General features: G+C 65.3%; 3 protein-coding genes across 7 annotated transcripts; 2 read left to right on the top strand and 1 right to left on the bottom strand.

Moving 5' to 3' along the window:
- Nucleotides 1-5,010: 5,010 nt before the first annotated feature.
- LOC148051953 (class I histocompatibility antigen, F10 alpha chain-like) lies at nt 5,011-9,742 on the top strand. Of its 4 annotated transcripts, none has more exons than XM_087734932.1 (8): nt 5,011-5,031; nt 7,014-7,277; nt 7,643-7,918; nt 7,996-8,268; nt 8,351-8,452; nt 8,607-8,639; nt 8,939-8,971; nt 9,150-9,742. In XM_087734932.1, the coding sequence occupies exons 1-8, from the start codon at nt 5,028-5,030 to the stop codon at nt 9,182-9,184; spliced, it is 1,020 nt and encodes a 339-aa protein (XP_087591058.1). In that variant the 5' UTR covers nt 5,011-5,027; the 3' UTR covers nt 9,185-9,742. The 4 variants fall into 4 exon arrangements, 3 of the variants coding, with proteins under 3 accessions (XP_087591058.1, XP_087591057.1, XP_087591056.1); XM_087734931.1 differs by lacking the exon at nt 5,011-5,031 and adding an exon at nt 5,890-5,966; XR_015699391.1 differs by lacking the exon at nt 5,011-5,031 and adding an exon at nt 6,276-6,415 and having other exon boundaries at nt 8,607-8,791.
- Nucleotides 9,743-15,062: 5,320 nt separating this feature from the next.
- On the top strand, nt 15,063-18,029 carry LOC104021446 (class I histocompatibility antigen, F10 alpha chain-like). 2 transcript variants are annotated; one of them, XM_087734941.1, is made up of 7 exons: nt 15,063-15,188; nt 15,526-15,789; nt 16,378-16,653; nt 16,731-17,003; nt 17,086-17,220; nt 17,520-17,552; nt 17,721-18,029. In XM_087734941.1, the coding sequence occupies exons 1-7, from the start codon at nt 15,116-15,118 to the stop codon at nt 17,732-17,734; spliced, it is 1,068 nt and encodes a 355-aa protein (XP_087591067.1). In that variant the 5' UTR covers nt 15,063-15,115; the 3' UTR covers nt 17,735-18,029. The 2 variants fall into 2 exon arrangements, with proteins under 2 accessions (XP_087591067.1, XP_087591068.1); XM_087734942.1 differs by having other exon boundaries at nt 17,962-18,029.
- A 4,592-nt stretch (nt 18,030-22,621) lies between these two features.
- Nucleotides 22,622-26,080, bottom strand: LOC148051954 (ADP-ribosylhydrolase ARH1-like). The gene is made up of 6 exons (XM_087734923.1): nt 26,035-26,080; nt 25,474-25,572; nt 25,284-25,389; nt 24,174-24,253; nt 23,912-24,095; nt 22,622-23,186 (listed from the first exon to the last, which is right to left on the bottom strand). The coding sequence occupies exons 1-6, from the start codon at nt 26,078-26,080 to the stop codon at nt 22,814-22,816; spliced, it is 888 nt and encodes a 295-aa protein (XP_087591049.1). The 3' UTR covers nt 22,622-22,813.
- Between the last annotated feature and the right edge of the window lie 954 nt (nt 26,081-27,034).

Consider the following 27,034-nt stretch of genomic DNA (forward strand, 5'->3'; position numbering starts at 1 on the left):
AGAAATCCTTGTAACCCTCTTTTTTGACTTGGGGGAGGCAATCTGACAGATTGCTTCCCTTCTCTTAGCCCCCAACTTCCTTTCTCCTTGAGAAATTTCAGAACCCAAAGACGTCCCACTCTTCCGCACAATTTGGCCTTTCTCCCGAGACACCCGGCACCCAGCCGCTCCCCAAAAGTTCAGCAAACTGATAGTTGCTTCCTTACATTCCCCGGTCGTGTTTGCCCCGAACAGAACGTCATCCAGATATTGTAGCCAGCTCATTGACCAGTTCTTACCCTGCCACAGCGCCAGTTCTTCCGCTAACCCGTCACCAAACGGGGTGGGGCTGTTCTTAAAGCCTCGGGGAAGCACTGGCCAGCACAGCTGCGTTTGGCCTCCTGTCGCAGGACTTTCCCATTCACAGGCAAACAACTTTGGACTCTGTTCTGCCAGAGGAATACAGAAGAAAGCATCCTTGAACGCCAAAACCGTACAACGAACATTAGAATCGACCGTCGGAGCCAGTAGAACGCACGGGTTTGGCACCACTGGGTGAACATCCGTCGCCGTTTGATCAATAGCCCTTAAATCTTGCACTCGGCGATATTCCCGAGCGCGTGGCTTTTGACTGGGCAAACTAGGAGTGTGATGCTCAGACTGGCCGCCTCGTAGCAGTCCATCTTTCACCACGTGATTAATTATAGGCTCTAATCCAAGACGAGCTGCCAGCTTCAGGGGAGATCGCTTCCGTCTTACCGGTTTTGCTCCCTGCTTTCATTCCGCTTTTACCGGTTCGGCTGATTTGGCTCTTCCAGGCTTTTCTGTTGCCCACAGAAAGGCAACCGCCGCATCCGTCATTTCGGAGGGGATTTCCACCTTGTTCTTCATGTCCTCGGTTCCTGCTGATTCCTGTAACAGATCAACTTGTGCTTCCCAGGCGTTCTTTCGAATTTTATCTTTATCGGAAGTTATTTGTGCTCCCAGTTTATTCAGTGCGTCCCGTCTCATCAGAGGTAAAGGACATTCTGGCATCTCCAGAAGCTCACGGGTCAATATTCTGTTTCCACTTTTGCAGGTCATGGGCTGGAAAAAGGGTTTAACCTCTCGTTTCCCCGTGGCACCAATCGCTGACATAGAAAATTGACTCACGGATCCCTTCCAACTATTTAATACTGGATACGTTGCCACTGTACCCACGAAGAAATTAACAGCTACAGGGAGGAATCATGGAGTGGCCTGATCCCGTTTCCACCAAATTCTTAAATTATTACCTTACCCATCAGCTATCTGCCGGCTCTGACCCCCCCGGTCAGTATTTCCCTTACGCGCGCTCGGCCCTGACCCCGCCGGTCAATTAAGGCAGCCCTTGCCGAGCGTCTACGGGCGACTTGAATCTTCTGCGGAAGCAGTTGGCCTTATAATCACATTTTACAAGATTTTACGCTTACCAGTCCAGGAATTCGCGCCCCTTTCGCCCCGTCACAAATACCTCTCATCGGCGTCGCACCTTTGTGTCGCTTGTCGCCCCGACTTCGGAGGGAATCCCGAGGCGTCCCCGATCAACAGGTCGGTGCGCGCTGGAGCTCTCTCCGGTCCGGTGCGCCGTCAGGGACGGCAAGACGATCCGGGCAAGGCCTTATGGCAGTCCCAACCGGGTCACCAAAACGTCGCCCCCAAAAGCAGGCTTCTTTTCCCTGGTGTGCAGTGATGGCGCATTTTGAGTCCTCATTCTGAAGCCTAAGGCTTCCTAAGTCGGCTGCGGAGCGTTAACTGCCCGTTGTCACCTGACCTGTGGTTACTGACGCTCGTCGGAGTAGCTGGCACTTTTGATGAGAATAAATGGTATTTTGGGTGACATCACCTCCTAACGGGACTTTGTGCTCCTCCGTGACACCTGCTCGTCCCAGCAGCGTGGCATTCCCCGGTGGAGTCTGGGAGGCTGACGTCTCCCGTAAGGACAAGGGCGACCGATGCAGAGATTTCTCCCGCTTGCCTACGGAACACCTCATCGGTGCTGTCACCCCGGCTGGGCGATGGGGAGTGGACACCCACTGCGCCATCTGCTGTGTCCTCCATCCCCCTAATCCTCACCCAGCGGCACTCGGCCACGTCACCCCCAGCGGTAAGGGCCGTGCGGCCAAACCTCTCCCTTACGTCCCTCGCCTGCCCTCCTGACGAGCTGATGGCCCTCCATCCCACCACCCCGCCCTGGGACGCCTGCCACCGACCCATGACACCGTGGTGACCAGCGCCAACGATGGCTAACCCTCCTGTCGAGCTGATGGCCCTCCATCCCACCACCCCGTCCTGGGACGCCTGCCACCGACCCATGACACCGTGGTGACCAGCGCCAACGATGGCTAACCCTCCTGACGAGCTGATGGCCCTCCATCCCACCACCCCGTCCTGGGACGCCTGCCACCGACCCGTGACACCGTGGTGACCAGCGCCAACGATGGCTAACCCTCCTGTCGAGCTGATGGCCCTCCATCCCACCACCCCGTCCTGGGACGCCTGCCACCGACCCGTGACACCGCGGCGACCAGCGCCAACGGTCACCGATCGCCACAAAACCCGGCAAAGCCCCCGTTTTGCACCGTTCATCGCTGTCGATGCCGACGTCCCCGCGCTCGCTCTCGCTGTCATTAATTCCCGACGGGGCGAACGAGGGCCCGGCCGCCCCCCGGCAGAGAGCGCCCGGGCGGAAGGACACAGCCCGGGCGGGACGCAGCGCTCGCCCCGCCTCCCTCGCCGCCCGCCGCTCCCGCGGAGGGCTCGGCCCAGCCGCCTCGCCGCCATTGGCCGCCTCCGCCGCCACTCCTCGTCCCTGCGCGCTGACTGGGCAGAGCGGCGGGCGCGCCCCGCCCCTGGCTCCCCTCAGCGCTGCCCCGGGGCGGGGCCGGGCGGGCGGCGGCGGCCGGATCCCCGCGGGGCGGCGGCGGAGCTGGGGCCCGGGCCCGGCCCCGGCGCGGGGAGGGAGCGGGCGGGCGGCGCCGCTCGGGCTCGGCCGCTCGCTGCGGGGCTGCGGGGGGGCCGTGGCGAAGGGAGCCCGGGGGCTCGCCCCCCCCCCCCCCCGCCCCGCTGCCCGCCTCCCTCCCTGCCGGGGCCGGCGGGGGAGCGGCCGCTCGCGGCCTCCCCCTGGGCGCCGTCCCCAGAGCCGCGGCGGGCCGGGAGCCGTGGCGAGGCGGTCGGGGTCGGGCAGCCCCTCCGGCAGCGGCGTGGCGGGAGCCGCTGTGCCCCGGCCCCCGCAGCGGCGGCGGGGGGAGCGGCCCGGTGCCTCGGGGGGGCCGGGCCGGGGCCGTCCCTCTCCGGCGGCAGCAGCGGGAGGGCCCCGGGCCTTGGGCTGGGCCTGGGCCCCGGCAGCCGCGGCTGCTTGTGGCGCCCGGGGAGAGAAGGGGCCCTGCGGGGGCTCCTCCCTGCCCGTGGCGGCCTCGGGCTTCCCGACGCCGGGAGCAGGGACGGGGACACCGGGGACACCGGGAGCAGGGACGGGGACACCGGGAGCAGGGACGGGGACACCAGCAGCAGGGAGGGGGACACCGGGAGCAGGGATGGGGACAATGGGAGCAGGGACGGGGACACCGGGAGCAGGGACACCGGGAGCAGGGACGGGGACACCGGGGACACCGGGAGCGGGGATGGGGACACCGGGAGCAGGGACGGGGACACCGGGGACACCAGGAGCAGGGACAGGGACACCGGGAGCAGGGACGGGGACACTGGGAGCAGGGACGGGGACAATGGGAGCAGGGACGGGGACACCGGGAGCAGGGACAGGGACACCGGGAGCAGGGACAGGGACACGGGGAGCAGGGACGGGGACACCAGCAGCAGGGAGGGGGACACCAGGGACACCGGGAGCAGGGACGGGGACAATGGGAGCAGGGACGGGGACACCGGCGACACCGGGAGCAGGGACGGGGACACCGGGAGCAGGGACAGGGACACGGGGAGCAGGGACGGGGACGCCAGCAGCAGGGACGGGGACACCAGGGACACCAGGAGCAGGGATGGGGACAATGGGAGCAGGGACGGGGACACCGGGGACACCGGGAGCGGGGATGGGGACACGGGGAGCAGGGATGGGGACACCAGGGACACCGGGAGCGGGGATGGGGACACTGGGAGCAGGGACGGGGACACCGGGAGCGGGGATGGGGACACTGGGAGCAGGAACGGGGACACCGGGAGCAGGGATGGGGACACCGGGAGCAGGGACAGGGACACCGGGGACACCGGGAGCAGGGACGGGGACACCGGGAGCAGGGATGGGGACACCAGGGACACCGGGAGCAGGGATGGGGACAATGGGAGCAGGGACAGGGACACCGGGGACACCAGGGGCAGGGACGGGGACACCGGGAGCAGGGACGGGGACACCGGGAGCAGGGACAGGGACACGGGGAGCAGGGACGGGGACACCAGCAGCAGGGAGGGGGACACCAGGGACACCAGGAGCAGGGATGGGGACAATGGGAGCAGGGACGGGGACACCAGGGACACCGGGAGCGGGGATGGGGACACTGGGAGCAGGGACGGGGACACCGGGGACACCGGGAGCAGGGACGGGGACACCGGGAGCGGGGATGGGGACACTGGGAGCAGGGACGGGGACACCGGGGACACCGGGAGCAGGGACGGGGACACCGCAGGATGCCGTTTGCCCTCTCGGCTGCGGAGACGCTGCTGCCGGCTGTTGATGCTGCTGCCGACAGCGCCCCCGCAAAGGCAAGCGCTTGCTGATCCCTGTGGCCAAGGCGGCCACCGACCGCCACCTGCCGCGAGTCCTGCTCCGTTCCCAAAGACGGAGTCGCGGGGGGCCTCTCTCCTCCGTGGGTCACTGGGTGCTGGGGAGGCGAAGTCCTCTTCCAGGAGCGTCAGGAACCCCCCAGCCCTGCTCGTCCCAGCAGCGTGGCATTCCCGGGGGACGCCTGGGAGGCCGAAGCCTCCGGGAAGGACGAGGGCGACGGACGCAGAGGCTCCTCCCGACGGCCTGGGGGACACCTCATCGGGGGACCCGCGCTGCGCCGTCCGCTTGGCCTGCGATGGGTCTGCGGGGGGACAGCAGCGGGGGGACAGCAGGGGGGGCAGCAGGGGGGGCAGCAGGGGGGGACAGCAGGGGGGGCAGCAGGGGGGGGACAGCAGGGGGGGACAGCAGGGGGGACAGCAGGGGGGGACAGCAGGGGGGGGACAGCAGCGGGGGGACAGCAGGGGGGACAGCAGCAGGGGGACAGCAGGGGGGGGACAGCAGGGGGGGACAGCAGGGGCGGGACAGCAGGGGGGGACAGCAGCGGGGGGACAGCAGGGGGGGACAGCAGGGGGGGACAGCGGGGGGGACAGCAGGGGGGACAGCAGGGGCGGGACAGCAGGGGGGGACAGCAGGGGGGACAGCAGGGGGGACAGCAGCGGGGGGACAGCAGGGGGGGACAGCAGGGGGGACAGCAGGGGGGACAGCAGCGGGGGGACAGCAGGGGGGGGACAGCGGGGGGGACAGCAGGGGCGGGACAGCAGGGGGGACAGCAGCGGGGGGACAGCAGGGGGGACAGCAGGGGGGGACAGCAGCAGGAGGAGGGACAGCAGCAGGGGGACAGCAGCAGGGGGACAGCAGGGGGGGACAGCAGCAGGGGGACAGCAGGAGGAGGGACAGCAGGGGGGACAGCAGCAGGGGGACAGCAGGAGGAGGGACAGCAGCGGGGGGACAGCAGGAGGGGGACAGCAGCAGGGGGACAGCAGCAGGGGGACAGCAGGAGGGGGGACAGCAGGAGGAGGGACAGCAGCAGGGGGACAGCAGGAGGGGGGACAGCAGGAGGAGGGACAGCAGCAGGGGGACAGCAGGAGGGGGGACAGCAGGAGGGGGACAGTAGGAGGGACAGCAGCGGGGGGAGGGACAGCAGGAGCGGGAGCGTCCGGCCCAGGGAGAGCAGGAGCGGGATGTGCGGCAGCAGGGACGCCGGGAAGGAGGAGCGGCAGGAGCGGGATGGCCGGTGGGAGGGGGAGCGGTGGGAGGGAGGGCAGGAACGAGGGACACCGGTGGAGCGGGGGGTTCGGGGGGGGCGTGGGGACGTGGGGGGGTCCCGGGCCGAGGGTCCCGGGGGGGGCGGGGTGGCGGGGGGCCCCGGGGGAGCCCTGTCCCGGCCCCGCCCCCCCGCTGCCTCCGCTGCTTTCGCTTTCGCCTCTGCCAAACTGAGGAGCCGGGATCTGCCCGGCGCCCGGTGACGTCAGACGCGGCTCGGGCTGCCATTGGCGGTCGGGCGGTGGAGGGGCCAATGGCGAGGAGGGGCGGGGCCTGAGGCGGGGCTTGGGGCTTGGGGCGGGGCTCGGCGGCTCAGTGCGGGTTCGCGGCCGGTGCGGAGCAGCGCGATGGGGCCGGGGCGGGCGCTGGGCCTGGGGCTGCTGCTGGGGGCCGTCGTCGGGGCGGCCGCGGCGGCGAACGGTGAGGGCGGGCGGGGACCCGGGAGCCCCCTCGGGCACCGGGATCCCCCTGCACCCCCTCTCCCGGGACATCGGGAACCTCCGACCCCCCCCACCCCCCGACCCCCCTGGCCTCCCCTTCCCTGGGCCCAGGGAACCCGCGGTCCCCCTCGCCGGGCACCGGGTGCCCCTCGGGACACCCCCCGAACCCCTCTTTTCCGGGCCCCCCGACCTGCCCCGCCTCGGATCCCTTCCCGCTGCCCCGGACCCCCCCCCCCCCCCCCCCGGGGCTGCTTTCCTTGGCGTTGGGACCCCGCTGGACCCCCCCCCTTGCCAGGCACCCCGGGTCTCCCAGCCCCTGGACCCTCCTTTCCTTCACACTGGGACCCCAGATTCCCATTCCCAGGAAACAGGACCCCTTCTCCGGCCACACCTCGCTCCCCAGCATCCCCCCGCCAGTCACATCCCCCGTGAAGCTGCCCCCAACCCCCCCAATCTGCTCCCCTGGGACCCCCACCCAGCCTCGCTCTCCATCACTGCCCCCGGGCACCCTCACCCCTGTCCCCCCCCCCCCAAACCCCGCTGCCCCCCACCTCTGACCGCCCCCCGTGTCCCCGCAGTGCTCCACTCCCTGCGCTACTTCCATATTACGGTGTCGGAGCCAGGCCCGGGGCTTCCCCAGTACGTGTCCATGGGGTACGTGGATGGGAACCCCTTTGTGCGCTACGACAGCGAGACGGAGAAGATGGAGCCCCGGGCGGCCTGGATGGCGGCCAGCGTGGATCAGCAGTACTGGGACAGGAACACCCGGATCGGAAAGAGCCATCACCAGGTTGCTCTTGCGAACCTGGACACGTTGCGGATGCGCTACAACCAGAGCAGGGGTGAGTGGGGGCTGGGCTGGGGCTCCGTGGGGCTGGGGTGGAGCTGCGTGGGCCAGGGGAGTTCGCACCCCCAAGACCCTGCCCTGCCCGACGCTGCTGCCCCGGCTTGGGCCGGCCCTTCCCTGCCTGGGGTCATTGTCAGGGGGCTCCCAGCCCCCCTGTCCCCCAGCGCCAGGGGCTCCCGGCTGCCCTGTGCCAGCCCCACAGCGCTTGGGATCCCCTGTCCCAGAGGCGGGGGGGGCTTCTGGCCACCCCAGCCCAGCGCATCCCCACCCCCGCAGTGCCCAGGACCCCATCCCAGGACTGGGAGGCTCCTGACCGCCCCCTCCCAGCCCCTCAGCCCTGTCTCCCTGGTCGCGTTCCAGGGGCTCACACGCGGCAGTCCATGTACGGCTGTGACCTCCTGGAGGACGGTAGCACCAGGGGGATTTATCAGAACGCCTACGACGGGAGGGACTTCATGGCTTTCGACATGGACACGATGACATTCACCGCGGCCGACACAGGGGCACAAATCACCAAGCGCAAGTGGGAGGAGGATGGGACTGTCGCTGAGCACTGGAAGCATTACCTGCAGAGCACCTGCATCGAGTGGCTGAGGAAATACGTGAGCTACGGGCGGGCCGTGCTGGAGAGGAAAGGTGAGGGCGAGGCGGGGACCCCGGGGACCGGCTGCTGTGGGTGCGTGTGCCGGCCCTCACCGCCTGCCCCTCCCCAGAGCCCCCCGCGGTGCGAGTGTCGGGGAAGGAGGCCCACGGGATCCTGACCTTGTACTGCCGCGCTTACGGCTTCTACCCGCGGCCCATCACCGTCAGCTGGCTGAAGGCGGGCGAGGTGAGGGACCAGGAGACGGAGTGGGGCAGCATCGCGCCCAACAGCGACGGCACCTACTACACCTGGGCCTCCATCGAGGCGCGCCCGGAGGAGAAGGACAAGTACCGGTGCCGCGTGGAGCACGCCAGCCTGGCCGAGCCCGGTGTCTTTGCGTGGGGTGAGCCCGGTGGGCTTGGGCCCGTGGAGCGGTGGGCTGGGGTGGTTGCCCTTCCCCTCCTCACGGCCCTGCTCTTCCCCAGAGCCGGAGTCCAACCTGCTCACCATCGTGGTGGCGGTGGCTGTTGCCATCCTGGCTGTCATTGCCGTCATTGCTGGATTCGCCTTCTGGAAGTACAAATTAGGTAAAGCACTGGTGCCGGTGAGGCAGAGGGGTGCGGGAGGAAGGCAGGGCCTGGGGGGCCAGGAGGGGCTGTGGCCATGAGCCGCTGTGCTCTGGGGAGACCCTGAGCCGTGCGGTGAAGCGCAGTGGATGCTGATGCCTCTTTCTTTCTGTAGGGAAGAAGAAGGAGGAGTATGGCATGGCATCAAGTGAGTACCGGGAGCAGGTCCGGCTCCACCCGCTGCCCAGTGCCGGGGCGGACTCGTGGCTCTGATTTTTGGCTGCTGCCGGCATTTCCCAACCCCTCGTCCTCCCTGTGCTGCCCCTCTTTAAAGCCCCGCAGCGGGGACGTATGGAAGAGGTTGTGTGTCCCCTCCGGTGCCTGCAGCACCATCCTCCCCTCCCAGTGGCTGCAGCGCGGCCGTGGCTCCCAGGCCGGCTCCTGGCCCGTGCACTGGGCCCGTAGCGAGCGTGGGGCTGGCAGCTCACGGCTGTTTCTCTCTCGCAGGCACGAACGAGGGGTCTGGTGGCTCAGCCGCAGGTACGGCCTGGGACCGGGGGGATGGACGCGGTGGGCCCAGCTCTCCGTGCTCCCCGGTGGGACCCACAGCCGTAGCCACATCAGGCTGTGGGAGGGGGTCACCGAGCCCCCCAGAGCAGAGAGTTGGGGACAGGGAGGTGGCCCTGGGTGACGCTGTCTCTTCCTGCCGTCCCTGCAGGGGTCATCGCCGAACCGCTTGTAGAGAACTGCTAGTGCAAAGCAAGGAGATGTCTCCAAAGGCCTTGGTGCTCAATGGTTCCTGAAACCACAACGCAGAGCGACTCAAGACGGGACAGTAGCTGGAGCGAGGGGGAGGGAGGGAGTCCCGTGAAGGCGGGACGGCCTTGCCTCGGCCCATGCCCCGCGGTCTATGAAGTGCCTTCTTCCCCCCCATGCATACGGCCTGGGGCAGGGACCTGCTGCCACTTCTCTTGGTTGGACTGGTCGCCCCTCTGGAGTCCACTGGTATCTCTACCACTGCTGGAACAGGGACGAGAGAAGGTTCCAGAGGTCCAGAGCCTGAAATCTCTAAAGAGGGACTCTCGCTTGTTGGGGAACGTCCTGCCTGGAGACGGGGACAGGATCCAATGAGGAAGAAGAAGAGCCCAGACCCAAATATTGGTGTTGGGCCGAAGCGTCGCATGAGAGGAGGGGAGCTTGACTGGAAGGGTACAGTTGCCCAGGGCTTGCTTTGTTCGGGGTCCCTCCCTGGCAGCACCCAGCTCGAGCTGCTCCTCACCGCTGGGCCACTCAATAAATTCCCCTGGCGTACGTCGTGTCGGAGACCGTGCTTCGGGGAGACCTGGGGTCGAGCCGGCGGGGAGAGAAGGTGCCCGAGGGTGAGTGTGTGTGTGTGTGTGTGTGTGTGTGCGTGTGTGCGAGCGAGGAGTGAAACAGGGGCACCCGTGGGCTCAGCGGAGCTGCGCGCTGCGAAGGGACTCCGGTGCGAGCAGTTAAAGTCTCGGGTGGTGCGCGTGCGACTCCCCGCGTGGTGTGTGAGCGCTCGGGCAGCTGCTGCTCCTTGAAGCCGGTCCATCAGGCAGGGGAGGAGATTGGGTTGCTGCCATGCCGGGAGAGCGGGGCTGAAGAGGCTGGAACTAGAAGGCAGGGAAGGGCAGGAGCTGGGATCCATTGCTGGGGACTGTGGGATTGATGGATGGGAAGAGGGGCAGCCACCCGCCGCCTCTGGAGGTGGCTCCTGCTGAGCGGGAAGGAAGATCCTGTAAGCCAGCGAGGTAAGGGGGCTGCCAGAGAGGAAGGTACCCGGTAGCTGAGGGCATTCGTGGTGCTCTGCAGGGACCCGGACAAGAATCGGCCCCCCCAAAGATGGGGATGGCATCCGGCGCACACGGTCTGTATGGCGGATGTTAGTACGGAGCACACGGACGTGCGCCAGCGACTCGGTTTTGGGCTTGGGCAGACATGGAGGCGCCAACAGTCCACGGCCTGGTGTGCCAGCGCCAGCGATTGGAGGAGAAGCTCTGTTCCCCCTTGCCAGAGCGGGTCTTTGTCTCAGCTGCGGACCGACTGTTCCCCAAGGTCTGGCCGCTGGAAGAGAAGATGGAGAATCTCCCTCCTTGCACCTACAGGCCAGCATCTCGCAAGTCGAGCAGGCGGGGGAGAAGCCCGGCCTGGCTGAACAGGGAGCTTTGGCTGGAACGCAGGAAAAAAAGGAGGGCCTACCGCCGGTGGAAGAAGGGGCAGGCGACTCGGGGGGACCCCAAGGATATTGTGAGGTTACGCAGGGAGAGGATCAGAAAGGCGAAGGAGCAGCTGGAACTTAAATTGGCCACCGCTGTTAAAGACAAGACAAAAAGTTTCTATAAATATGTCAGTGACAAAAGGAGGGCCAGGGAGCATCTCCCTCCTTTGTTGGATGCGGAGGGCAACATTGCCATGAAGGAGGAGGAGAAGGCTGAGGTACTTAATGCCGCCTTTGCCTCAGTCTTTAATAGTCAGACTGGTCATCCTCGGGGTTTTCAGGCTGGGAGAGCTGGGAGACGGAGATGGGATGCAGACTGAAGCCCCAGTTGTCGAAGAGGTGGCAGTCACCGACCTGCTCCTCCACACAAGCCCACGGGCCCAGACGGGATCCACCCGAGGATACTGAGGGAGCTGGCGGAGGAGCTGGCCAAGCCGCTCTCCATCATTTATCAGCAGCCCTGGTCAACCGGGGAGGTCCCGGGTGACTGGAAGCTAGCGAATGTGACGCCCCTCTACAAGAAGGGTCGGAAGGAGGATCCGGGGAGCTACAGTGCCGGGGAAGGTCATGGAGCAGATCATCCTGAGTGCCATTATGCATCGAGTGCGGGACAACGGAGGGATCGGGCCCAGCCAGCGTGGGTTTATGAAAGGGAGGTCCTGTTTCACTAACCTGGTCTCCTCCTATGACAAGGTGACCCGCTCGGTGGACGCGGGGAGGGCTGTGGATGGTGTCTACTGGGACTTTAGTAAGGCCTTTGACACAGTCTCCCACCGCACTCTCCTGGAGAAGCTGGCTGCTCACGGCTTGGATGGGTGCGCTCCGCGCTGGGTTAAAACCTGGCTGGACGGCCGAGCCCAGAGAGTGGTGGTGAACGGAGTCAAATCCAGTTGGCGGCCGGTCACCAGTGCTGTCCCCAGGGCTCAGTATTGGCCCGGTCCTGTTCAACATCTTCATGGATGATCTGGAGGAGGGGATCGAGGGCACCCTCAGCCAGTTTGCAGACGACACCCAGTCAGGCGGGAGCGCTGATCTGCTGGGGGGCAGGGAGGCTCTGCAGAGGGCCCTGGCCAGGCTGGGGCGATGGGCCCAGGCCACTGGGTGAGGGGCAACAAGGCTCAGGGCCGGGTCCTGCACTTGGGGTACAACGACCCCAGGCACCGCTGCGTGGGTGAGGAGCGGCTGGGAGCTGCCCGGCGAAAAAGGACCTGGGGGTGCTGGTCGACAGCCGCTGAACATGAGCCAGCAGTGTGCCCAGGTGGCCAAGAGGGCCAGTGGCATCCTGGCTTGTGTCAGGAACAGTGTGGCCAGCAGGAGCAGGGAGGTGATGGTGCCCCTGTGCTGGGCACTGGTGAGGCCGCACCTCGAGTGCTGTGTTCAGTGTTGGGCCCCTCACCCCAAGGCGGCCATGGAGGGGCTGGAGCGTGGCCAGAGCAGGGCAACAAAGCTGGTGAAGGGTCTGGAGCACAAGTCCTGTGAGGAGCGGCTGAGGGAACTGGGGTTGTTTAGCCTGGAGAAGAGGAGGCTGAGGGGAGACCTAATTGCCTGAATAAGGCAATATTATTCAGACCAACTGCCTGAAAGGACGTTGTAGCGAGGTGGGGGTCGGTCTCTTTACCCGAGTAACAAGCGATGGGACGAGAGGGAACGGCCTCAAGCTGTGCCAGGGGAGGTTTAGGTTGGACATTAGGAAAAACGTCTTCACCGAAAGGGTGGCCAAGCATTGGCCCAGGCTGCCCAGGGCAGTGGTTGAGTCTCCATCCCTGGAGGTATTTCAAGAACGGCTAGGTGTGGTGCTCGAGGACATGGTATAGATGGACTTGGCAGTGATAGGTTAATGGTTGGACTCAATGATCTTAAGGGTCTTTTCCAACCTTGACGATTCAATGATTTCTATGATTTCTGTGATCTCGGCTACCAGGAGCCTGCTCAAGCCGACGGGGCCCCTGGGCCCACCCCGCGTGCCACCTGGTGGGGTTCTCTCTGCGTGACCGTGGGGAGGACGCGAGGAAGCGGGACGGTGCGCCTGCCTCGGTCCTGGAAGCCCCCGTACAAGAACTGTGGGGAAGTAGAGTGGCTAAAAAGGGCCCATCCAGGAAGATTTCTGCTGCGGCTGCCATCGAGCAATTCCCCCGGCGCAGCAGATGGGCTGAGGATGCGTCTCCTCCTACCGGTCCCGATCCAGTGGACGTATGTCCACATGGGGTCGAGCCTCACAGCCACAGCAGTGTGCCAAGGAGGCCAAGAGCATCCTGGCTTGTATCAGGAACAGCGTGGCCAGCAGGACCAGGGACATGATGGTCCCATGCGCTTCCCATGGCAGCAGTGACAACCAGAGGGCGAGCGCTCAAGACCCTGCAGCCGGGCCGGGTGGCTCCCCCAGGCCCCCGGGACCCAGCTGGATCCACTGCTTCTTGTAAGGCTTCTCCTCCAGGGGTTCAGGTGGTTCCTGCTATGGTAATTCCCATAACATGCAACTGCGATCCCGGGTCACAACAATTTAAAGGTATTTCCATTCCAGTCTCCACCCCTGGCCCCTTTGCACCAGACCATTGGGTTTAACACTGCAATGGGCTCCTCCCGTTGCCCTTGCTCCGGCTTGGACTTCTCCACAGCCTGCAGTCCCTTAGGGGTTTACCTGCTCCAATGGAGCCGTGTCTGTGAGCCGCAGTCTCTCCAGGGGTGTACCTGCTGCGGCATGGACTTCTCCACAGCCACGGTCACTTAGAGGTGCACCTGTTCCAGCGTGGCCTTCTCCATGGCCACAATGCCTTCAGAGATAGACCTGCTCCAGCGGGGCCTTGCCCGCAGCCACAGTCTCTTCAGAAGTAAACTTGCTCCCCCATGGCCTTACCCATGGCCACACGCTTTGAGGGGCTCCAGCATGACCTCACGTGCAGCCGCTGATGCTTCAGGGTGTACCTGCTGCAGCACAGGCTTGTGCACAGCCGCAGATGCTCCGAGGTGGACCTTCTCCAGCGTGGACCTTCTCCAGCGTGGACTCATCCTTGGGCCACAAGCCCTTCAAGAGGTATACCTGCTGCGGCACAGACGTAACCACAGCCACAGACACTGCAGACATACCTGCTCTGGCATGGGCTTATCCACGGCCACAGACGCTTCGGGGTGTCCTGCTCCCGCGTGGCCTCACCCACAGGTGACAGTCCCTTCGACTCGAGGTCACACTGGAGCTCCAGCCTGCCCAGGACAGCGGCCGCCGACCAATGCCCAGCCCATTCCTGAGCAGCGATCGCCCCCCCCCGGCCAACTCCCCCCAGTTTCTCCACTGGGCATGACGTCACAGGGCATGGAGCAGCCCTTGGGCCAGGCTGGGTCAGCTGGCCTGGCTGTGCCCCCTCCCAGCTCCTCGCTGGCGGGGCAGGGGGAGCTGGAAAGGCCTCGAGCAGTGGAAGCGCTGCTTAGCCACAGCTCCCACCTCAGGGGGTGCCACCGTTCTGCTCACCCTGAAGCCAAAGCACGGCCCGAGGCCAGCTCCTAGGCAGAACCCCAACTCCGTCCCAGCGGAAAGCGGAGCCGCGGGCAGGAGAGAGGCCGGGCAGGAGCACCGCCAGGCACAAGAGCTGCCAGGCGTGAGCGACGGCGGGCACGAGGGACAGCGGGCGCAAGGGGTGCCAGGCACAGGTGATGCTGGGCCCGAGGGACGTCGTCCTTGGGGCACGAGTGCTCTTGGGGTGCTAGCGACGATGTGCACCGGGCAAGTGAGATGCGGGGCGAGAGCACTGCCAGGCGTGAGCGATGGCGGGCACGGGGAGAGCGGGCACAAGCGACGGCAGGCAGGAGGGAGAGCGGGCACAGGCAGTGCCGGGCAGAGGGGAGAGCGGGCGCGAGGGACACCTCCCACAGGCCCCGGGGGTGCCCACGCGCCCCAGGATTATTTTAGCCTTTTCCCAGCTTTGTCCCCCCTAAAGCCCCAGGCTGGCAGAGCCGGGCTGGGGTGGGGAGAGCCCAGCGTGGGGTGCGGGGCGCCTGGGTGCCCCCCTGGGGTGGGCAGGAGGCCGGGGTGCTGGGGTGCCCCGGGGGAAGGGGACAAGAGCGGGGCCGGGGCTGGGGCTTGGGGGGCCCCGGGGTGACCCCGGGCTGGGGGGACGCTGGTGGAGCGGGGGGTTCGGGGGGGGCGTGGGGACGTGGGGGGGTCCCGGGCCGAGGGTCCCGGGGGGGGCGGGGTGGCAGGGGGCCCCGGGGGAGCCCTGTCCCGGCCCAGCCCCCCCGCTGCCTCTGCTGCTTTCGCTTTCGCTTCTGCCGACCTGCGGAGCCGGGATCTGCCCGGCGCCCGGTGACGTCAGACGCAGCTCGGGCTGCCATTGGCGGTCGGGCGGTGGAGGGGCCAATGGCGGGGAGGGGCGGGGCCTGAGGCGGGGCTCGGGACTTGGGGCGGGGCTCGGCGGCTCAGTGCGGGTTCGCGGCCGGTGCGGAGCAGCGCGATGGGGCCGGGGCGGGCGCTGGGCCTGGGGCTGCTGCTGGGGGCCGTCGTCGGGGTGGCTGCGGCGGCGAACGGTGAGGGCGGGCGGGGACCCGGGAGCCCCCTTGGGCACCGGGATCCCCCTGCACCCCCTCTCCCGGGACACCGGAGATCCCCCCCTTCCCCCCCCGTACACCGGGGTCCCCCTGGACTCCCCTTCCCCGGCCGCAGGGACCCCCCCGGTCCCCCTGCCCAGACACCGGGTGCCCCCTCCCCACCCCCTCTCCGCCCCTGCACCCCCCTTTCCTGAGCACCCCGACCCCCACCCAGCCTCGCTCTCCATCCCTGCCCCCGGGCACCCTCACCCCCCTCCCCCCCCCCCCCCCACCCCCCGCTGCCCCCCACCTCTGACCGCCCCCCGTGTCCCCGCAGTGCTCCACTCCCTGCGCTACTTCTATGTTGCGGTGTCGGAGCCAGGCCCGGGGCTTCCCCAGTTCGTAATCTTGGGGTACTTGGATGGGAACCCCTTTATGCGCTACGACAGCGAGACGGGGAAGGTGGAGCCCCAGGCAGCCTGGATGGCGACCAGCGTGGATCAGCAGTACTGGGACACCGAGACCCGGAACTTTCAGAGCCATCACCAGCTTTACCGCGTGAACCTGGATATATTGCGGGCCCGCTACAACCAGAGCAGGGGTGAGTGGGGGCTGGGCTGGGGCTCCGTGGGGCTGGGGTGGAGCTGCGTGGGCCAGGGGAGTTCACACCCCCAAGATCCTGCCCTGCCCCACGCTGCTGCCCCGGCTTGGGCCGGCCCTTCCCTGCCTGGGGTCATTGTCAGGGGGCTCCCAGCCACCCTGTCCCAGCCCCTTGCCACCCCCACGGCAGTCGAGACCCCCAGAAGCAGAGGGGCCCCCACCCGCAGTGTCCCAGCCCCTTGCCCTCCCCATGGTGCTCCGGCCCCCATCCCAGAGCCAGCAGGGCTTCCCCACCCCATCCCATCTCCTTGTGCCCCCTCCAGCATTTGGGAGCCATGGCAGCCCCTTGCTGTCCCAGGGTGCCGTGGGGCTGGGTGCCGGCCCAGCCCTCTCCTGGGTGCCGGGGGTCTGCATGACGGCGTTACGTGACAGCCCGAGTGCTGGACGGGGGGCAGCTCTCGTGCCGGTGCCCGATCCCCGTGGGCCTCATCCAGGGCTGGGGTGGGGGGTGCTGCCGGGGGCTCCGTGCCCCACTGAAGGCCCGGGGCTGCAGCCGCCCCTCAGCCCCGTCTGCCTGGTCGCGTTCCAGGGGCTCACACGCTGCAGCGCGTGTATGGCTGTGACCTCCTGGAGGACGGTAGCACCAGGGGGTATTGGCAGATGGGCTACGACGGGAGGGACTTCATCGCCTTCGACATGGACACGATGACGTTTACTGCGGCCGACGCGGTGCCACAAATAATCAAGCAGGAGTGCAAGGAGGACGGGACTGAAGCTGAGCGGAAGAAGCATTACCTGCAGAACACCTGCATCGAGTGGCTGAGGAAATACGTGAGCTACGGGCGGGCCGTGCTGGAGAGGAAAGGTGAGGGCGAGGCGGGGACCCCGGGGACCGGCTGCTGTGGGTGCGTGTGCCGGCCCTCACCGCCTGCCCCTCCCCAGAGCCCCCCACGGTGCGAGTGTCGGGGAAGGAGGCCCACGGGATCCTGACCTTGTACTGCCGCGCTTACGGCTTCTACCCGCGGCCCATCACCGTCAGCTGGCTGAAGGCGGGCGAGGTGAGGGACCAGGAGACGGAGTGGGGCAGCATCGCGCCCAACAGCGACGGCACCTACTACACCTGGGCCTCCATCGAGGCGCGCCCGGAGGAGAAGGACAAGTACCGGTGCCGCGTGGAGCACGCCAGCCTGGCCGAGCCCGGTGTCTTTGCGTGGGGTGAGCCCGGTGGGCTTGGGCCCGTGGAGCGGTGGGCTGGGGTGGTTGCCCTTCCCCTCCTCACGGCCCTGCTCTCCCCCAGAGCCGGAGTCCAACCTGCTCACCATCGTGGTGGCGGTGGCTGTTGCCGTCCTGGCTGTCACCGCTGTCATGGCTGCATTCACCATCTGGAAGTACAAATCAGGGAAAGGGAAGAAGGGCTACGGCATGGCATCAAGTGAGTACCGGGAGCAGGTCCGGCTCCACCCGCTGCCCAGTGCCGGGGCGGTCTCGTGGCTCTGGTTTTTGGCCGCTGCCGGCATTTCCCGACCCCTCGTCCTCCCTGTGCTGCCCCTCTTTAAAGCCTCGCAGCGGGGACGTATGGAAGAGGTTGTGTGTCCCCTCCGGTGCCTGCAGCACCATCCTCCCCTCCCAGTGGCTGCAGCGCGGCCGTGGCTCCCAGGCCGGCTCCTGGCCCGTGCACTGGGCCCGTAGCGAGCGTGGGGCTGGCAGCTCACGGCTGTTTCTCTCTCGCAGGCACGGACGGGGGGTCTGGTGGCTCAGCCGCAGGTACGGCCTGGGACCGGGGGGATGGACGGGGTGGGCCCAGCTCTCTGTGTTTTCTGCAACTGGAGCAACACTGGGTTGTGGGAGGGGGTCACCGAGCCCCCCAGAGCAGAGAGTTGGGGACAGGGAGGTGGCCCTGGGTGACGCTGTCTCTTCCTCTCTTCCCTGGAGGGATCACCGCCTAACCCCTTCCCGAGGGGCCAGCACGTGGCTGGATGTGGCCCCCTGCCCTCTCACCAGTTGGGCACAGAGCGGTGCTGGAGGATGCTGGGAGCTGCCTGCAGAGCGAGCTTGTCACGCTGCGCCTGCCCACCCCCAGCGACGGTGGTGGCTCTTCTGGCTGGGTGAACTTCGTTTTTCCAATACTAATTGAGCACTGCAATTATTACTGGTTTTTTTTTTTTACTTTAAGGTTGTAACTGATTTCTTCCGCGTGTGTACGTTTCCTGGCGCACCCAATAAACGCTGGTCCCCGCCCTCCCTCGGCCTGTGCCTCCTCTCACGGTGCCTGGGCTGCTCTCGCAGCCTCGGGCCGAGGGCTGTGCTGGTTCTGGCTGGGATGGAGTTCATTTGCTTCATGGCAGCCCATCATGGTGCCGGGTGCAGGATTTGAGACCAAGGCAGCGTCGGTAGCACAGCGATGGATCTGACCAGCGTTGGCACACCATCCCGGCCGCCCCGGTGCATAGATGGGGGTTGCGGAAGATGGTGAGAGGGGACACAAGCAGGCAGATGCCCCAAACTAAGGAGAGTTATTCCCGGCCGTATCATGTCGTACTCGATGATGAAAAGGGCAAAGAGGGGGCTGATGGGGACTGGCCGGCTTTTCCTCAGGCACTGGCTGGGTAGGGGTGTCCCTGTGGTGGAGGGGGTGAGCTCAAAGCCACGCAGATGGACCCTGAGCAGAAGGGCTCCTGCTCTGAGGCCACGGAAACAGGCGCTGAGACAACGTCTTCTGGTTTGAAGTCCTGCAAACGGTCCCTGCGCCTAAACCAGGGACTCGACCCTGAACTAAAATAGTTGCTCTTGTAGTCAAGGAGTCACGGTGGAAGCGGAGGTCGGCTCGGTCAATAAGAGAAGCAGCAGCTCCTCCTGAGAGGGAGCAGAGGCAGAAACGAGCTGGTGCCTATCCCTGGGCGGGCTGTGAGATCCAGGGAATGGTTTCGTCCATCAGGCAGGTGAAGAGATTTGCTCCCGGGTTGCTCCCATGCTGGGAGAGTGGGGCGTAACAGGCTGGAACTAGAAGGCAGGGAAGGGCAGGAGCTGGGATCCATTGCTGGGGACTGTGGGATTGATGGATGGGAAGAGGGGCAGCCACCCGCCGCCTCTGGAGGTGGCTCCTGCTGAGCGGGAAGGCAAAGGGGGGGATCCCAATTGCTGTGGTGGGAGCTGCGGGGAGCCCCACAGGAAAGGAGTGGGAGAAGCGACTGGTCCAGAGGCTCAAGGAAGTAAAGATCCTTTGAGGATGCAAAGGGGCACCGGTGGGCCATTGTCGATAGAGAGATGGCTCCCCCAGCAGTGTGCCCAGGTGGCCAAGGAGGCCAAGAGGGCTGCAAGCGCACGTTCCCGGGTCATGTTGATCTTCTCATCACCCAACACCCCCAAGTCCTTCTCCTCAGGGCTGCTCTCAATCCATTCCCCGCCCAGCCTGTATTTGTGCTTGGGATTGCCCCGACCCATGTGCAGGACCTTGCCCTTGGCCTGGTTGAACTTCATGAGGTTCACGTGGGCCCACCTGCCCAGCCTGCCAAGGTCCCTCTGGATGGCAGCCCTTCTCTCCGGCGTGTCGACCGCACCACACGGCTTGGTGTCAAACTTGCTGAGGGTGCGCTCAATCCCACTGTCCAATGTTGCCAACAAAGATGTTAAACAGCGCTGGTCCCAATAGCGACCCCTGAGGAGCGCCACTCGTCACTGGTCTCCACATGGACATCAAGGCGTTGACCACAACTCTTTGAGTGCGACCACCCAGCCAATTCCTTATCCACCGAGTGGTCCATCCGTCGAATCCCTGTCTCTCCATTTTAGAGACACGGATGTCGTGCGGGACAGCGTCAAATGCTTTGCACAGGTCCGGGTAGATGACATCTCTTGCTCTTCCCTCATCCACCAACGCTGTAACCCCGTCGTAGAAGGCCCCCAAATTTGTCAGGCACGACTTGCCCTTAGTGAAGCCCTGGTGGCTGTCACCAATCACCTCCTTATTTTCCATGTGCCTTAGCATAGTTTCCAGGAGACTCTGCTCCAGGATCTCGCGGGGCACAGAGGTGAGGCTGACTGGCCTGTAGTTCCCCGCGTCTTCCTTTTTTCCCTTCTTAAAAATGGGGTTATGTTTCCCCTTTTCCAGTCAGCGGCAGCTTCACTGGACTGCCCCGACTTCTCAAACATGATGGAGAGTGGCTTCACAACTTCATCCCCCAGTTCCCTTAGGACCTGCGGATGCATCTCACCAGGTCCCGTGGACTTGTGCACCTTCAGGTGCCTTAGATGGTCTCGAACGCGATCTTCTCCTACAGCGGGAGGTTCTTCATTCTCCCCGTCCCTGCCTTGGCCTTCTGCGACTTGGTGGTGTGGCTCGAGCACTGGCCGGTGAAGACTGAGGCAAAAGAGTCACTGAGTTCCTCAGCCTTCTCCATATCCCGGGTGCCCAGGTCTCCCGGTTCCTTCCGGAGAGGGCCCACATTCTCCCTAGTCCGCCTTTTATCACCAGGGAGTGGGCGCCATGGCTCGGGCAATGCCCAGCCTTCGGGAGCGTCTCCCGTCAGAGCTGCCGGCTCCTGGGGGGTCTCTGCGCTCCCCTGGTGTTTCCCTGCCTCAGGAAAACTGCCTGTGCCCCGAGATCTGCCGCTCCGCTGTGGATCGGACTGGCTCCGGAGCAGCTCCCGTCGGCAGCTGGGGGTTTTTGTACCAATTTGTATCCCACCGGGGGCAGAGGAGCCCCCCTGGCCACCCCATCGCTGCCCCCAGCCCTGCACCCCCCAATCCTTGGGCCCCTCACCCCAAGAAGGCCATGGAGGAGCTGGAGCGTGGCCAGAGCAGGGCAGCGAGGCTGGGGCAGGGGCTGGAGCCCAAGGCTGGGGAGGAGCGGCTGCGGGAGCTGGGGGGGCTCAGCCTGGAGAAGAGGAGGCTGAGGGGAGCCCTCATCGCTCTCTGCAACGGCCTGAAAGGAGGCTGGAGCCAGGGGGGTCGGTCTCTTCTCCCCAGTCACAAGCGATGGGACGAGAGGGAACGGTCTCAAGCTGCGCCAGGGCAGGTTTGGGTTGGGTATTGGGAAAAACTTCTTCCCCGAAAGGGCTGTCGGGCCCTGGCCCAGGCTGCCCAGGGAAGGGGTTGAGTCCCCACCCCTGGAGGGATTCAAGAGCCGGGGAGATGTGGTGCTTGGGGACATGGTTTAGTGGTGGCCTTGGCAGCGCTGGGTGTGAAAGGGTTAAAAACCACAAGAGCAAGAAAGATGTTGTAAATACCTTAGTCACTTAATTAGCTGAGAAGACTCCCTGGTGTGATTTAAAGGTGTTGTGAATGCCTTACAGCTTGATGTGATTTAGGGCGTAGCTAGAAGAACAGTTATAAGATAAGGGGGGCTCCGGGATAATCTCGTTACAGACAACTCGGCCTTGGGAGAACGGATGCACGGAACCATGAAGACTGGAAGAAACAGAAGAATGGCACCGATAGCCTTGAAGGACAACGTCTACGTGATCCTAGGACTGAGTTTGCGCAGAAGCAAGGGTCAATCAGCGAGCACAGTGAAGAAGACTACGAGCCTTCATCGGAAGACCCCCAAAGACCACTTGAAGACCACCACGAGAGATGACTGTGCATGCGAATTGGATCTTTACATATGCTAATAAGTTCATGGAAATCTCATGTTTATGTAAACGAATTCCCGGAAATCCTATGAATATGTATGATTGCATAGTATATATCTTCTAAAAATTCATCAACTTGTTGGGGCGCTTATGGTGGAGAATCCCCAGTGCTGCCCAGCGCTGCAATAAAGGACACCTCCTTAATAGTGACTTTGTTGCTCTTGAGTTTCATTTCAGGGACTCTCTGAATGCTCCGTTTCTCCCTTGCGGAGATTCGGACTGTGAGGGGAAGCATCCCTGAATTTTTGTATCAGGTTAACGGTTGGACTTGACGATCTTAAAGGTCTTTTCCAACCTAAACGATTCGATGACTCTATGATTAACCCTGGGCCCACGAGACCTGTGGTGGTTTACCCTTCGGGCCCACCACCCTTGGGCTTGTTAACCCTGGGGACCCATCACCCTGGGTGCCCGTCACTTTTTGCTTCGAAGGACCTCGGGGCTGCAGTGCCCACTCAGGTCACCATAAGTACCAATATGTGAAGAAGGCTGTCACCATCCTGGGTGGCACTCGGAGGACTGTGGCAGTGGGGTCCTGTGCTCCTGCTGCTCCCCGCAGCCCTAATGAGCCCACCCTTTGAACGCTGGGTCCAAGTCCTGGGCAACCAGTATAAGAGTGATGAAGTGACTGTGAGAGGGCCCCGTCTGAGGTGCTCCATGGCTGGGAGCCTCTTGGAGAGGCTGTGGGAGCCAGAACTCTTCAGCCTGGAGAAGATTTGGCTGTCGGGGGTCCCGCCCAGGTGGGATCTCATCAGTGGCAGTGACAGGACAAGAGGCACAGGGCACAAATGTAGACACAGAATGGCTTGGGAGGACACTTTTTTACTGTGGGGGTGACTGAGGCTCCTCGGGGAGGTTCTGGGGTCTCCAACTGTGGAGGGATAAAAGGCCACCAGGATGTGGCTATGGTGGTCTCCCTGGGCTGAGCCCCCCAGCACCCCTTGAAGGGCCCTGTTCCCCCCGCCAGGGTCTCCCAGGGGCCCTCCCCAGCACCCCAGCACCCCGTGAAGGTCCCAGCTGACCCCCAGGGACCCTCCTGAGCCCCCCAGCACCCCGTGAAGGTCCCAGCTGACCCCCAGGGACCCTCCTGAGCCCCCCAGCACCCCTTGAAGGTCCCAGCTGACCCCCAGGGATCCTCCTGAGGCCCCCAGCACCCCGTGAAGGTCCCAGCTGACCCCCAGGGACCCTCCTGAGGCCCCCAGCACCCCGTGAAGGTCCCAGCTGACCCCCAGGGATCCTCCTGAGGCCCCCAGCACCCCATGAAGGTCCCAGCTGAACCCCAAGGACCCTCCCGAGCCCCTCCAGGATGCCACGAAGGTCTCTGCTGCACCCTGGGGACCCACAGGGCTTTCCCGAGAGGGGAACAGCAGGTGACACCCGGGACACAGGCGGGGCTCAGCGTCCCCCCCAGGCCAGCGCGTGGAGGCGGTGGGCAGCATCTCGCAGTCGCCCACGGTACTCAAGGCAGCAGTGCAGCCCAGGCGGGATGGACTCCAACCCCCCCCGCAGCCCCCAGCACCCAGCGGCGATGGTCCCCGTCGAATCGTTGTCCCCGCCGTGCAGCACCCCCCTGGCACACAGGTCCCCCCAGCTTCCGCCGGCTGCCAGCAGGGCTTCCAGGGCCACCATGGGCGCGTCATGGCCACTGCGCCCTGGCCACCCCTCCAGTGCCCAGCCCATGTACGCCGCATCCCGCTCGGCTGGTGACGGAAGGGATGGCACCTGCGGTGGGCCACGACCCTCCAGAAGCCCCCGGGATTCCAGGTACCTGCAGGAACGTGGGGACGTTGAGGTCACTGGGAACACTGGGGACATTAAGGTCACTGGGAACACTGGAGTCATGGAGGACGTGGGGATATTGGGGTCAGCAGGGACACTGGAGACGTGGTGACACTGGGCTCACCAGGGTCATTGCTGCCACTGGGGACACTGGGATCATTGGTGTCACCAGTGATAAAGGGGTAAGCAGTGGCACTGGGGGTCAGCGGGCTGTGGCTCTGCAGCAGCCCCTGTGACACCAGGTACCTGTGGGGACATCGGGGACAACTGGGACACCTGGGGGCACCACGGCAGTGGAGGCAGTGGGGACACCAGTGACACCCAGGAAACAAAGAGCACCAGGGACACCAGGGACACTGAGGTCAGTGGGGGTGTGGGGTGGCTCTGGGCCACATTCCCCCAGCTGAGGGTGGCAGCACTGGTGGGGACACTGGGGACACTGGGACACTGGGGGCAGCAGGGACAGGATGGGCACTGGTGACTCTGCAGACAGACCAGGCACCAGGGTCAGCAGTGACACCAGTGACAGTGGGGCAGGGGACACATCCAGCCATGGGGGCAGAGCAGTGTCACCAGTGCCACCAGTGCGGTGGCCGCAAGGACTGGGAGAGAGCATTGTGGGCACCAGTGACCCCATGAACCCCTCCCAGTATCCTCACCAACCCCTCCCAGTGCTCCCAGCGACCCCACAGAACCCTCCCAGTACCCCCTCACCGGTGCCAGGCATCCCCGAAGAAGGGCCAGGCGGCGGCGTTGTCCCCCACGGCCACCCCGGCACCCTCCACGTAGTCCCATGCGAGGGGCAGGACCCGCAGCAACTCGGCCCCCCAGCGCTCCGGGGGCTCCCCCCGAGCCCCCAGCGCCCCAAAGAGGGCCACCGCCAGCGCCCCGAGGTACCCTGTGGGGACAGCGGTTTCAGGGGGGCTCCAGTGTCCCCTCCTCCGCTGCCGCCCCCCCCCCCCCGCCTGGCACCCACCGGTCGGGTGGTGGTGGGTCATGCGTCCGCTCTCGATGCTCACCCGGATCAGCGTTGGCAGCTCCCAGGCGTGCGGGTACCTGCATTGGCATCAGCCCTGTCCCCGTCCTCCCCTGTCCCCTCCCTGTCCCTGTAGCCCCAGCCTTGGCCCTATCCCCATCCCGCCACCACTGTCCTTGTCCCCCTCTGTCCTTGTCCCTGCTGTCCCCATCCCCCCTGGCCCCGCCACCTCCCTGTCCCTCTCTCATCTGCTCTGTGACCCCGTGTTCCCTCCTCCCTATCATTGTCCTCATCTTCTCTTGTCCCCTAGGGCTCCCTGTTCCCTCTCCCCCAGCTCAGACATCCCAGCCCCCCCAGCCCCACTGTCCCCCGCCTCCCAGCTCCAGCACCACCATGTCCCTAAGCCCCGGTCCTTGTCCTCTCCAGCTCCACCACCCCCATGTCCCCCTGCCCCCCTGTGTCCCCCCTCCCCCCTCCCTTACACCCCCATGTCCCTGTCACCCCATCCCCATTGCCTCATGTCCCCTTCCCTCCAGCTCTGAGACCCCCGTGTCCCCATCCCCGAGCTCTGACACTCCCGTGTCCCCATTCCCATGTCCCCCCATCCTCCCTTGTCCCTGTCTCTGCATATCTGCCCCCCCCCCACCCCGAGGTCTGACAGCCTTGTGTCCCCATCCCTGTCCCGTCCTTGTCCCTGTCCCTTCCAGCTCTGACACCCCCGTGTCCCCAGCCCCGACACCCTTGTGTCCCCATTCCCCCAGCAGTGACACCCCCTTGTCCCTGTCCCCATCCCCTGTGTCCCCATCCCTCCATGTCCCCGTCCCTGACTCCCCTATGGCCCTGACACCCCATTACCCGACAGCCCCATGTCCCCATCCCCTCTATGTCCCCATCCCTGCAGCTCTGACCACTCCAGTGTCCCTGTCCCCCTGTGTCCCTCTCCCCTCCAGCTCTGACACCCCCATGTCCCCATCCCTGACACCCTCGTGTCCCCATCCCTCCAGCTCCAACACCCTCGTGTCCCCATCCCTCCCATCCCCACGTGTCCGCACGTGTCCCCCCATGTCCCTACCCCCCCTCCGCTGTCCTTTCCCGTGTCCCTGTCCCCACCTGAGGCCGATGGCCAGGCTACGCATGGCGGCCCCGCAGCCAGTGCCGGTGGGGTTGAAGGGGATGCGATAGCCCTCGGGCTCCCCAGGCCGCAGCTGCGAGGTGCCTGGGGGGGGGGGATGTCGGGGGCATGAGACCTCCCCCCCCACGACACCCCCCGACTCCCCGCAGACCCTCGGACGCCACTCACCCAGGATGCTGGTGGGCCCCGGCTTGCGGCCCTCCATGTCACCCATGGCGGCCACATAGCGACGAGCCAGCTCCTGCAGGAGGGGTTCCCCCTCCAGGCCTGAGGAAGGGGGGTTTGTGAGGACCCCCCCCCCCGGGCCACCCAACTGGAGGGGAGGGAGAGGCCCCATGCACCCCCCAAAACTGAAGGGGAAGAGGAAGACCCCCTCCATTGCACCACCCCCAAACGGTGGGGAAAGGGAACACCGCCCCATAGACAACTCAATGACCTGCAGGGATTTCATGCTGCCTTGTCCCTGCCATGGCCCTGACCTGCGAGGTTTGGGGTTCTCTACCCCTGTCTTGGCCTCTACAAGTGCGGTTTGGGGGTACCCTGCCCCTGGCCTGGCCCTGATCTGAGGGATTTGGGGGATCCCTGCCCCTGGCCTGGCCCTGAACCTTGAGGTTTGACGTTTCCTGGTCTCCTCTCTTTCCATGACCGACTTGTCTTGGGGGTGCCCTGCTCCTCTTCTGGACCTGATCCACTGGGCTTGGGGTGCCCTGCACCCAGCTGGACGATTACCCATGGGGCTTTTGGGGTTCTTGGTCCTTGTTCTGACTCTCTCCATCGGGGTTCGTTATTGCTTTGCCCTATCGTGGCCATCACCCGGAGGTTCCTGGTGCCCTGCCTCTGTTGTAGCCAAGACCCACAGGGTTTGGGGTGCCTTGCCCCTGGCTTGGCCATGACCGTTGCGGTTTGGGGCTGTCCTGCCCCAGTCCTGGCCCTTAACTGCAGAGTTTGGATGGGTTTTGCCCCTGTCCTGGCCCTGCCTCACGGGGTTTCGGCTTCTCTACCCGTCTCGTGGCTGTGACCCACAGGGTTTTGAGCTTTCCCTGCACCAGTCCCGGCGCTGACCCACGGGGTTTGGGGTGCCCTGTCCGTGTCTGGTCCGTGACCTTTGGGCTTTCGGGGTGTCCTGAAACCCTCCTGACTCCCAACCATGGGATTTGGGGTGCCCTGGCCCTGTCTGGTCCATGAGCCGTGGGTTTGTGGTGTCCTGCCCCGATTCTGGTTCCCACCCACAGGGTTTGGGGTGCCCAGATTCTGTCCTGCTACTGACCCACGGGGTTTTGCGGTGCCCAGAGTCTGTCCTGCTCCTGACCCATGGGGTTTGGGGTGCCCTGGCCCCATCTGGTCTGTGACCTGTGGCGTTTGGGGGTGTCCTGCCCCCATCCTGAACGTGTTCTGCAGGACTTAGGGTGCCCTGGCCCTGTCCTGGACCTGACCCATGGGGTTTGGGGGTACCCTGCTCCTCTTCTAGACCTGACCCACAGGGTTTGGGGTGCCCTGTTCCACTCAGGTCCACAGCTCATGGGGTTTTGGGGTGCCCAGACTCTGTCGTGATCCTGACGCATGGGGTTTGGGGTGCCCTGGCTCTGTCTGGTCCATGACCTGTGGGGTTTGGGGGTGTCCTGCCCCCATCCTGGTGCCCACCTATGGGGTTTGGGGGGCCCTGGCCCTGTCTGGTCCATGAGCTGTGGGGTTTGTGGTGTCCTGCCCCCATCCTGGCTCCCACCCACAG

Source organism: Nipponia nippon, unplaced genomic scaffold (assembly GCF_047370975.1).
Source record: "Nipponia nippon isolate SJK-2023a ecotype South Korea unplaced genomic scaffold, ASM4737097v1 scaffold_50, whole genome shotgun sequence".
Taxonomy (NCBI): Eukaryota; Metazoa; Chordata; class Aves; order Pelecaniformes; family Threskiornithidae; genus Nipponia; species Nipponia nippon.

What these genes read in the sequence shown, in the direction of transcription:
- LOC148051953 (XM_087734930.1), top strand. Translation starts at nt 6,343, where the DNA reads ATGGGGCCGGGGCGGGCGCTGGGCCTGGGGCTGCTGCTGGGGGCCGTC. An exon ending in GCGCTACAACCAGAGCAGGG is followed by an intron (nt 7,278 to 7,642) that starts GTGAGTGGGGGC and finishes GTCGCGTTCCAG; the next exon opens with GGGCTCACACGCGGCAGTCC. An exon ending in GGAGTATGGCATGGCATCAA is followed by an intron (nt 8,640 to 8,938) that starts GTGAGTACCGGG and finishes TCTCTCTCGCAG; the next exon opens with GCACGAACGAGGGGTCTGGT.
- LOC104021446 (XM_087734941.1), top strand. Translation starts at nt 15,116, where the DNA reads ATGGGGCCGGGGCGGGCGCTGGGCCTGGGGCTGCTGCTGGGGGCCGTC. An exon ending in CCGCTACAACCAGAGCAGGG is followed by an intron (nt 15,790 to 16,377) that starts GTGAGTGGGGGC and finishes GTCGCGTTCCAG; the next exon opens with GGGCTCACACGCTGCAGCGC. An exon ending in GGGCTACGGCATGGCATCAA is followed by an intron (nt 17,221 to 17,519) that starts GTGAGTACCGGG and finishes TCTCTCTCGCAG; the next exon opens with GCACGGACGGGGGGTCTGGT.
- LOC148051954 (XM_087734923.1), bottom strand. Translation starts at nt 26,080, where the DNA reads ATGGAGAGAGTCAGAACAAGGACCAAGAACCCCAAAAGCCCCATGG. An exon ending in AGCCTGGCCATCGGCCTCAG is followed by an intron (nt 24,254 to 25,283) that starts GTGGGGACAGGG and finishes ATGCCAATGCAG; the next exon opens with GTACCCGCACGCCTGGGAGC. An exon ending in GACCCACCACCACCCGACCG is followed by an intron (nt 24,096 to 24,173) that starts GTGGGTGCCAGG and finishes CTGTCCCCACAG; the next exon opens with GGTACCTCGGGGCGCTGGCG.